This window comes from Salvelinus fontinalis, chromosome 13 (assembly GCF_029448725.1).
Source record: "Salvelinus fontinalis isolate EN_2023a chromosome 13, ASM2944872v1, whole genome shotgun sequence".
In the NCBI taxonomy this organism is placed as follows: domain Eukaryota; kingdom Metazoa; phylum Chordata; class Actinopteri; order Salmoniformes; family Salmonidae; genus Salvelinus; species Salvelinus fontinalis.
Window position 1 is genome coordinate 29,165,975 of NC_074677.1, and position 10,789 is coordinate 29,176,763.

The 10,789-nt window shown below is 42.1% G+C and overlaps 2 protein-coding genes across 7 annotated transcripts in view; one reads left to right on the forward strand and one right to left on the reverse strand.

Moving 5' to 3' along the window:
* Window positions 1-7,167, reverse strand: part of ap2b1 (adaptor related protein complex 2 subunit beta 1) — an 84,961-nt gene extending 77,794 nt beyond the window's left edge. For 4 of the 6 annotated variants that reach the window (XM_055942311.1, XM_055942310.1, XM_055942309.1 and 1 more), the window contains exons 1-7: window positions 7,004-7,140; window positions 6,306-6,360; window positions 5,891-5,996; window positions 5,452-5,587; window positions 5,089-5,334; window positions 4,636-4,826; window positions 4,115-4,336 (exon numbers count right to left, since the gene is read on the reverse strand). In XM_055942311.1, the coding sequence (XP_055798286.1) occupies window positions 4,115-4,336; window positions 4,636-4,826; window positions 5,089-5,334; window positions 5,452-5,587; window positions 5,891-5,996; window positions 6,306-6,342 (938 nt within the window). In that variant the 5' untranslated portion in view covers window positions 6,343-6,360; window positions 7,004-7,140. The other 2 variants (XM_055942307.1, XM_055942308.1) reach the window with 2 other exon arrangements.
* Window positions 7,168-7,211: 44 nt separating this feature from the next.
* On the forward strand, window positions 7,212-10,561 carry pex12 (peroxisomal biogenesis factor 12). Its single transcript, XM_055942313.1, has 3 exons — window positions 7,212-7,622; window positions 8,160-8,698; window positions 8,818-10,561. The coding sequence occupies exons 1-3, from the start codon at window positions 7,500-7,502 to the stop codon at window positions 9,206-9,208; spliced, it is 1,053 nt and encodes a 350-aa protein (XP_055798288.1). The 5' UTR covers window positions 7,212-7,499; the 3' UTR covers window positions 9,209-10,561.
* Window positions 10,562-10,789: the final 228 nt, after the last annotated feature.

Consider the following 10,789-nt stretch of genomic DNA (forward strand, 5'->3'; position numbering starts at 1 on the left):
CTTGTATGCCTATATTTAGGATTTGCACAGTTAGACAAAAGGCATATCCTAATAGGCCTATTAGATTTTAGCCTATGCCAATGTTCATTTGTTTTTAAGTGTAATAAAGAATATTATAAATAATCATTTGTTTTTAACATTTAGAAAGTTTACAGTTCGATAGGCAAAAGGCATAGCCTAAAGATAATAGGCCTATTAGTTTTTAACCTAAGCCAATGTTCATTCAGGTATTAGAAAGAATGTTATAGGCTAAATAATCATTTGTTTTATCTGATTATTTTAGACTTTTATATAAATTCACAATTTGTAAGCTATTCAAACTAAAGTGAGGCCCACACCAACTCATCATTCATTTATTTTTTGTTCCCGCTTATTGAAAGTGCTGCTGTGGGAGTTTATGCCCGATTGCCCGTAGTACAATTCAAGGACATTAATAAAGGCTGACAATATTAGTTTAACTTGTAAAAGCAACCTTTAGCCTACTGTAACTTTTATTGAAGTAGCCTATGTGTAGGCTGTAGCCTATTATTGGCTATTTGGTTTGCAAGGAGGAAGTTTCCGACAGCACAATTTATTTTGCCTACACTTTGGTCAACTTCCTATTCGATTAGTTTATCTTGCAATTGTTGTTCTCTCTCTCATTATTACTATACTATGTTTTTATTTAGGCTATTCGCAAACAACTTTCTGAGATGGAACTCTGTTACGCCTAAAGATTCATTTGATGGTTGATAATGAAATAGTATGCAATAAATAAGGCCAACAAGTCACATTCTATTTGAATGGGGATTGGGGAGAAAAAGTTAAATTACGATATGAAAACAATAAGCCAGACAACGGAGTGTCCGTTGCAAAATGCCCGTGATCACCCGACATTAGAGAGGGGGAAAAAACATGTTAGGCCCTATCTGACATTTTGCGCTGCTTTGGTGCTCGCTGCTCTTTCTACAATCTACATTGTTCTCTTGCATTATGTTAACAGTCTAACTACAACATATGTACTGAAAATGTAGGCTATGGAACAAAGATAAATTATATAAAGATAGTAAAAAGCTCTGGAGGACCTTAAATTACATTTTATGCAGAAATGCTAACTCAGCTCCATCCTCATCATAACCAAACCCTTTGATATTGCCAACCACTTTATAAACGTGTTTGTTGACAAGATGAGCAAATTTAGGGAATCTTATGAGTCAGAAATTGATGTTCATATGATAAGGAAGATATACAAAACATTGCAGAGAGCATATCCAACTGACAATCTCTTAGATTTTTTTTTTAACTATTAAAAAGAACTGATGTTGGCACAAGATGGAGGGAAAGTTGGAGCATAACTAACAAAATTACAGTTAACGAAAATTGATGCTAACGTGTAGAATTTATTATACAAGAGACAACATTTACTAATTCTACAGAACAACGGCAGAGTCATGTCTTAAGTGTAAAACTAATAATGACTCAATAATCCATGCTTTCTGGGAATGCTAGAAAGTCCAGATGTTGTAAGCAGAGCTAGAAAGTCCAGATGTTGTAAGCAGAGCTAGAAAGTCCAGATGTTGTAAGCAGAGCTAGAAAGTCAAGATGTTGTAAGCAGAGCTAGAAAGTCAAGATGTTGTAAGCAGAGCTAGAAAGTCCAGATGTTGTAGGCAGAGCTAGAAAGTCAAGATGTTGTAAGCAGAGCTAGAAAGTCCAGATGTTGTAAGCAGAGCTAGAAAGTCCAGATGTTGTAAGCAGAGCTAGAAAGTCAAGATGTTGTAAGCAGAGCTAGAAAGTCAAGATGTTGTAAGCAGAGCTAGAAAGTCCAGATGTTGTAGGCAGAGCTAGAAAGTCAAGATGTTGTAAGCAGAGCTAGAAAGTCCAGATGTTGTAAGCAGAGCTAGAAAGTCAAGATGTTGTAAGCAGAGCTAGAAAGTCCAGATGTTGTAAGCAGAGTTAGAAAGTCTGATGTTGTAAGCAGAGCTAGAAAGTCAAGATGTTGTAAGCAGAGCTAGAAAGTCCAGATGTTGTAAGCAGAGTTAGAAAGTCTGATGTTGTAAGCAGAGCTAGAAAGTCAAGATGTTGTAGGCAGAGCTAGAAAGTCCAGATGTTGTAGGCAGAGCTAGAAAGTCCAGATGTTGTAGGCAGAGCTAGAAAGTTGGCTGTCAGAAGTATTACTTTTAATCTGCCTGTCTGCATATTTCAAGTCTAATGACCTTCCACTGACCTTGAATAAAGCATGTGTGTCTATGTATACTGATGACTCAGTAGAGTACAGGTCGGCTGAAACAGTAAAATAAATAACTGACACCCTTAACATAGCGCTCCAGTCAGTTTTTAAATAACTGACACCCTTAACATAGCGCTCCAGTCAGTTTTAGAACGGGTAACTAGAAATTAGCCAGCAGCATACCACCCTGCATACCACTACTGGCTTGCTTCTGAAGCTAAGCAGGGTTGGTCCTGGTCAGGCCCTGGATGGGAGACCAGATGCTGCTGGAAGTGGTGTTGGAGGGCCAGTAGGAGGCACTCTTTCCTCTGGTCTAAAAAATATCCCAATGCCCCAGGGCAGTGATTGGGGACACTGCCCTGTGTAGGGTGCCGTCTTTCGGATGGGACGTTAAACGGGTGTCCTGACTCTCTGAGGTCATTAAAGATCCCATGGCACTTATCGTAAGAGTAGGGGTGTTAACCCCGGTGTCCTGGCTAAATTCCCAATCTGGCCCTCAAACCATCATGGTCACCTAATAATCCCCAGTTTACAATTGGCTCATTCATCCCCCTCCTCTCCCCTGTAACTATTCCCCAGGTCGTTGCTGCAAATGAGAACGTGTTCTCAGTCAACTTACCTGGTAAAATAACGGTAAAATAAAAATAAAATAAATAAAAAATAGGCTGGTGCTAAATATAAAAGAAAACTCAAAGCATAATATTTGGGAAAAAATCACTTGCTCAATCCTAAACCTCATCTGGATCCATTATTGAATATGTGCCTATTGAGCAAGTTGAAGAGACTAAACTTCTGGGTGTCACCCTAGATAGCAAGCTATCATGGTCAAAACATATAGACTCAATGGTTACTAAAATGGGAAGAGGTCTGTCCATGATAAGGCGTTGCTCTACTTTCTTGATATCTCAGTCAATCAGACAGGTACTACAGGCCTTAGTTTTGTCTCACCTGGACTACTGTGCAGTTGTGTGGTCAGGTGCGGCAAAGAAGGACATAGACAAATTGCAGTTGGTCCAAAACAGAGCAGCACGTATTGCACTTAGATGTACACGGAGGGCTAATGTCAATGACATGCATGTCATTTTCTCCTGGCTCAAAGTTGAGGAGAGATTGTCTGCATCACTATTGGTCTTTGTGCGAGGTGTTGATGTGTTGAAGCTACCAAGCTGTCTGTTCAAGCAGTTGGCACATAGTTCAGACACTCATCGGAACACAAGACATGCAACCAGAGGTCTCTTCACAGTCCCCAGGTCCAGAACAGAGGCTGGGAAACACACAGTATTAAATAGAGCCATGACTAAATGGAACTCTCTGCCACTCCAGGTAACTCAAGCTAGCAATAAAAACAGATTTTTTAAAAATAGATAAAAGAACACGGCACAACAGGGATTGTGAAGAGACACACAGACATTTCTATGCATTTTGTATTGTATTTGCATTGCATTATGTATGTGATACGTAGATGGGATATGACTGTGACGTGATTGTCTCGTCTGGCTATCTTAAGAAGAATGTATTAGCTGTGGGTTGCTCTGGATGGGAGCACCTGCTGAATGGCTAAATTGTAATGTAAATGTAGTGCTATGTATGTATATTATGTATTTGATTTGTTGTGTTGTTTCCTGTTTGGACCCCAGGAAGAGTAACCGTTGCCTCGGCAGCAGCTAATTGAGGATCCTAATAAATACTAAATATGGCAAATAGGGAATGGGCCATTGTCGCCCTGCCATGTGCTCGTTGCACTGTTGTGTGCTGCCAGACTCCGGCGGTGCAGTCAAGTTCAAATATGCTACAACATCACGATGTCGTCACAATAGACGATGGCTGTCAATCATTGTCGATAGACGATGCAATCATAAAATCGCCCAGCCCTACAATAAAGTATTTATCAGCAAATTGCCCCCTGACCTTTTCTGGACGATGAGGTTGATATTCCTGAGGGCCACATACTGGACCTCTGGCTCCCCAGAGAGAAGGGTGACCAGCGGGGGGGACAGCTTCTTCAGCAGAGTGTTGTAGTAGTCCAACTCCTTGGGCAGCAGTTCCAGGAACTTCATCAGCACCTTGACAGCCGACAGCACCACCGCCGAGTTGGCGTGGGAGAGACGGGGCGTGACTCGCTCGCAGATGCTGGGAGAGAAAGAGAAGGACAGACATGTTTATTACAAAGTCATTAAAAGTTGACAACACCAAAATAGGTGAATGTATGCACAAACGCAGCAGCTGGTAAAGTTTTAGTCCACAGGAATTATTATGGAGATTTATCACAACACCCAGCAACTAACATTCAAAAGTTATCACATAAAAAATAAAAAAACTTGGATGTGTATTGCAAATATGTTACTCTGACAACTAAGTCAGCGTTCAGTTTAGTTTCAATGAAAAAAATTGAAAATCCTAAAAGTCTTCAGAATGATAACTGAACGTACCTCTGGGCCTCGCGCTCGTCTTTGGGGTTGTAGTTGGAGAGGCAGTCCAGGATGAAGATCTGGCCCCACTCTGTGCACTCGTTGAGGGCTGTCAGCAGCTTGTTGATGTTCTGTGGGTTGAGGTCCAGCAGGTTGCTGTTGGGGTGGGACTCACTAATCTCAGACAGAGCTGCCACCGCGTTGGCCACCACCTGGAGGTCCAGACACAGTGGCCAGTGATTAGGAAAACATGATGTACTCTGTCTTGTCTTGTCTAGCATGGTAGAGCAAAGCCTTTCATAGGAGAAAAAGTTTGAATCATGACTAACTCTGTTGAAACAGGTCTTGGATGCTGTTTTTAAATTACCCCAGGCCCCAGAAGGAAGTGTATAAGTAAATAAAAAGTCTGAAAATTTCACCTGACATGTACATAGTCTGGACTGTGCCTAGGGTCCTAGTGCCAGCCAAACCTACCATGGGGTTGGAGTCGGCAATGAGATCCCTGAGGGAGTCCAGGAAACCCTGGTCCTCCACCATCTGGGCGTTGATGTCGTGGAGCTTTGCCACGCACACTGCTGCTGTCTTTCTCACGTATGGGTCCTCGTCCTTCAGACACTTCCTCAGCGGCTCACACAGGTACTCTGTAATCTTGTCCACGCGGATGCAGCCCATGGTGCGCACGGCCAGGGCACGGATCAGGGGGTTAGGGTCCTCACAGTCCTGAGGGAGAGAGAGGTAAGATATCTATGGGTAGGGAAGTGCAGTATTGTAATGACTAGGCTGTGTTAAAAGCCGATGTAAGTGGAAAACCATGTATAAAAAAATAAAAGGCCTTGCCTTGACAAAGCTGTTGACAGCCATGATGGCCATGTCGGGCTGGCTTTTGGCGTAGTTCATCAGGTACAGGTAGACCAGCTTTTTCAGCTCCAGGTTGTCAGTCTGCATGCAGTTCACCACATCTGGAAAGAGGGAGCTAAAGGACAGAGGGATAGGACATCACCAATGTTTGCTCATCACTATAACTCACAATATTTTGACAGAGGCAATTATAACTCTACATATCAAGTCAGAACATTTTTCATTCAAATATTTTGATCTCTCTTTAATAATAGAGATTATCAGAGATAACTTGCTAACTATAAACAAGTAGGCAGTCTCTTTTACGTTAAAGTAATGGCTGAACAATGTTTGGAGAGCAAAAGTCATTAGGCAATGTCAGTGGGATGTATAGGTCAACACACAGAACTGTCAAAGGATGTAATCAGGTGTACTGTACCTGACATCCTTGCCCACAGTCATAGCCGCAATGACCTTCTTCACTGCCTCCTTCCTCTTCTCTTTCTTCTCATTGTTCAGCTCTGCCTTCAGCTCAAAGATCTCCCCTGTAACAGGATACATGCAACGTTAGTGACAGTCCAGTGTGAATGTGAAAACAGAATGATGCTCTCATCCAGCAACACTGGTGGAGCTGTCAGTTCAGTTGTCAATTTTATCATGAACAGTTCAGCCTTTAGTGGTAATTTCATACATTCTGTGTCTGTGAGGAGAGTAGGAGACAATCTATTTCCCTCAAGAGTTATGTTGCACTGTTTAATATTATCCACACCAACCTAATGATAGTTGTGCACTCTTGATCAAGGGGGTGATGTGTCATTGAAGAAGACAATACCAAGAATCGTTGTAAGACTCACCTTTTTTATTTGTTGTAAAATATTTTGAGTCAGTCATTGTAGATGTTCTTCAAATCTGTTACAGGGAAATATCCAGCATTAGAGGACACAGGACAGGACACATAACAGGCCTAAGTGATGTAGAAATAAAAAATATATAAAAGAATACTCAAACGTTTTTTTTTTTTTTCCTCAAACCACCTGCGGACTGGATTGGACCCCTACGCGTGTTTGACGTGACACCCCTGGCCTAGAGGCTACGACGACACGTTGCTAATAATTATAGTTATTTTTAATCTTGGATTCTAAATATGTTTTATACAGGTCAATGAGACATTAGAACCAAAGCACAAATATTACAGCATTCAATGACAAACAACAGCTGGATGTCACGACAGCAGCAATCAGCATCACTTTCACCGGCTAATGTTAGCTACGTTAGGAAGGCAGTTTAATGCCTTTTATAATAGAGAAAAAACAGTTTGGTCAATAGACTAGCTATTATAAATACAACAAGCTTAAACTAACAACAGAGCCAAGTTGACCTCATTATCTTAACACCAGTGGAGGAGGGAAAATATCTGTCATATTAAACTATATCATTAGCTGGCTAGGGATGTGAGGCCTCGGTACTTTCAGATAGCTAGTTAGCATTAACGTAAAGCCCATTGAATTGAATTAACGTAAAACATCTAAATTACAAATGGAAAGGTACAGACTTGTTTTTAGGTAATTTCAATAAGAAAATACGTCAGTAGGGTGAGTGACGTTATTCCACAATTTGAAAGATGTTTTTCCTCCTTGATTACCGCAAAGGGATAGCTAGCCGTGGAAAGACAGCACTCCCGAAAAAACAAAATGAGTGAAGGGCGTCGGAGCCAGAAAGGCGTTACACCGGAGTTCATTTCCACCGGAAATAGCCGGACTGTCTTTACAGAGGGGAAAGGGGTAGTTCAAAGAAACACGAAAACCAGAACACCAGCTTGTAACGTTTGAATTAAATACATGAGGGTAGCTAGGTATGCGTCTTTATGATTAGTCTGTCCCATTTTCATCAGTGGAAATTGATGCAGCTAGCTATTAATATTTGTTGAACTTGTGCAGTATAAAGTGGTACTACTAAGCAAACTAACTTCACTCGCAGTCTCTGTAGCTAACTTGGCTAGCTATTTAGGTAATTGAGCCTTTTGCCAAACGTGTTTGAAGTCACCAGCCATGGCAGAACGTGGTGCACATTTGACAACTGCAGCTGCAGATGACAGACCGTCGATATTCGAGGTCTTGGCACAGGACTCCCTGATGGGTGCAGTCAGACCCGCTTTGCGACACGCAGTGAAGGTTCGACGACATTTTCTCACCCATGTCATTTTTGCTACATCTGTAGACACCTGATGTGTATTTATTACGCCGAGTCTGTTGCATAACTTTTCGTTTTGCAACCGAATCAGTTTACTCCAAACGGTAAACATTTCGCAACAAAACGTGTTTATATTGGACAAATTCAGGTAGGTCCTTCCCCGTTTCGTTCTTAAACGGTTAATTGTTTCCGAAGTAATACGTAATAAATACACTCCAGGAAGAAACTATATAAACCATGTTTATCCAACAACGGTTGATTATTTGAAACGTCTGGAACAAAATCCTGCACATATGCTCATATATTTGTGCAGGAGAACGCTGGCCCATCAAGGTATCCGTCTAGACTACATAATTGGCATTATGATGTTGGATCACTTGATGTGTTAAATAGTTTGTATTCAACCTTGTATGGCCTTTTTAATATGTGGTGTCTATATACTGACTTTGCTGCACTGATATTGCTGTGTGATTCAAGTTTGATATAATGCAACTTCCTTCTCTCAACTATTACCTCAGGTTCTGGCTGAGTCTAACCCCTCTCGCTACGGATTCCTCTGGCGGAGATTTGACGAGATTCACGGTGTTCTGGATGTATTGCTGCAGCACCATTTTCTGTCACGGACTAGCGCCTCATTCTCTGAGAACTTTTACAGCCTAAAGCGCGTGGCTGCTTCTGGTCGCGAGCGGCCAGCTCACCTGGGTCTGCGTGGGAAACACCACTGGTGCTCACTGATCCTGCTTGCCCTCGTTCCTTACTTGAGGGCCAAGCTGGAACAGGTACTGGCCAAGCAGAGGGATGAGGACGATTTTTCCATCCGCCTGCCACAGACGCCCTTGCAGAGGATGTACAGGGCCTTCCTGGCAGCCTACCCCTATGTCAGCATGGGCTGGGACAGCTGGGTGTTCTGCCAGCAGCTGTTGTATGTGTTTGGCCGAGCCAAGACCCACTCACCATTTCTGTGGCTGGCAGGTGTCAGGCTGGCTCACCTCACAGGACATGACATCACAAATATGGACCTCAAACCAGCCTCACCTTCCACGGCCATCGGCTCAAGGTAAGAATGAAATTGGGATATCCTGTCTCAAGGGACCCTGAGTTCAAAGAGTTTAATCACTTTTAAAAGCATTTAGCCTATAAGCATACTTCCCTGTAAGTTATTTCTTCCCTTCCCAGTGTTGGTGAGAGGCTGCGGAGGCTGACGTCGACAGTGGTGGGGGGTGTGGCTCTGTCCCTCTCCACTAGTCTTTCCTTGGGAGTGTTTTTCCTGCAGTTCCTCGAGTGGTGGTACTCCTCAGAGAACCAGAGCACCATCAAGACCCTGACCTCCCTCCCCACACCACCCCCTCCCATCCACCTCCAGAACCAACAACCACTGACCAGACACAGCAAAGCATGTCCACTCTGCTGCAAGGTCCGCACCAATGATACCGTCCTCTCCACCTCTGGTTTTGTCTTCTGTTACCGCTGTATTTATGTCTACATCAAAGCCAACCAGAGGTGTCCGATGACTGGGTACCCCACTGAACTTCAGCATCTCATCAAGATTTACTCACCAGAGAGCTAGGGAGAATCTTATTTCCATTCCAATGAAGGACTTTGACAATCATGTCACAATGACAATTTATACTGTAATTGATGTTAGTTGACTATATCCCTTATGACCATTTGTAAATAATTTAAAGCACTAACATATCCCTAGCCGTCATAATAGTTTAAATGCCCAGTGCAGATATTTTTCTCTATCAACTTTTTTCTATATTTACAATTTAGGTAAGCTATGCTGGCCTATGGAGTCCCTTGATAAACCCAACTACCGAAACATCCAATGGTGGGATTTATCAATAAATGATGTGTGCTTCCAAAAGGACTGATCTCCATAATATATAAACAACTTTTGGAAAGCTCATTCTGAGCTAGCCATTAAAGTATAGTCCACAGGTTGAATTGAATCTGAACTATGCTTTAACAGGAACAGAATATGGAAATGTTACCTTGGCATCCTGTAATCTGAACCATCAATTTATACATTTTAAGTTTGTTCACACACTGTATTTAACACCAACTGTTCATGTGTCCCCTAAATCAGGTAGATGCATTAATTCATATGATGTGGGAGTTAAATGCTTCTGGGGGAAAGTTACAAAATTAATTTTTAAGTGGATGAATTTAAATATTCAATGCTTTCCATCTATGTTAACGATGATAGCCCCTTGAATCTCTCAATCAGAGAAGATTACTGCTGGCAGGCAGGACTGATGAAAAAAGAAAAAAAATTCTCTAACATGGCAACAACCATTTGACTGTTTGAATACTAATTTAACCAGTGAATGCAGTTCCTATTATAACAGAATTATTGACAGCGAGAATGAATTGTGCTAATCAAGGCACAATTGAGGCCTGGACAAATATATACTGAACCAAAATATAAACACAACGTGTAAAATGTTGATCCCATGGTTCATGAGCTTCTGGAGCTTCTGAAGCTAAGCAGGGTTGGTCCTGGTCAGTCCCTGGATGTGGAAGTGGTGTTGGAGGGCCAGTAGGAGGCACTCTTTCCTCTGGTCTAAAAAAATATCCCAATGCCCCAGGGCAGTGATTGGGGACACTGCCCTGTGTAGGGTGCCGTCTTTCGGATGGGACGTTAAACGGGTGTCCTGACTCTCTGAGGTCATTAAAGATCCCATGGCACTTATCGTAAGAGTAGGGGTGTTAACCCCGGTGTCCTGGCTAAATTCCCAATCTGGCCCTCAAACCATCATGGTCACCTAATAATCCCCAGTTTACAATTGGCTCATTCATCCCCCTCCTCTCCCCTGTAACTATTCCCCAGGTCGTTGCTGCAAATGATAACGTGTTCTCAGTCAACTTACCTGGTAAAATAACGGTAAAATAAAATAAAATGAGCTGAAACAAAAGATCCCAGAATTTTTTCATGTGCACAAAAAAGCTTATTTCTCCCAAATTTGGTGCACACATTTGTTTACATCCCTGTTAGTGAGTGTTTCTCCTTTGCTAAATTAATCCATCCACCTGATAGGTGTGGTATATCAAGTTGATAAAACAGCATAAACATTACACAGGTGTGTGTTGGGGACATTAAAAGGCCGCTCTAAAATGTACAGTTTTGCAACACAAAACAATGCCA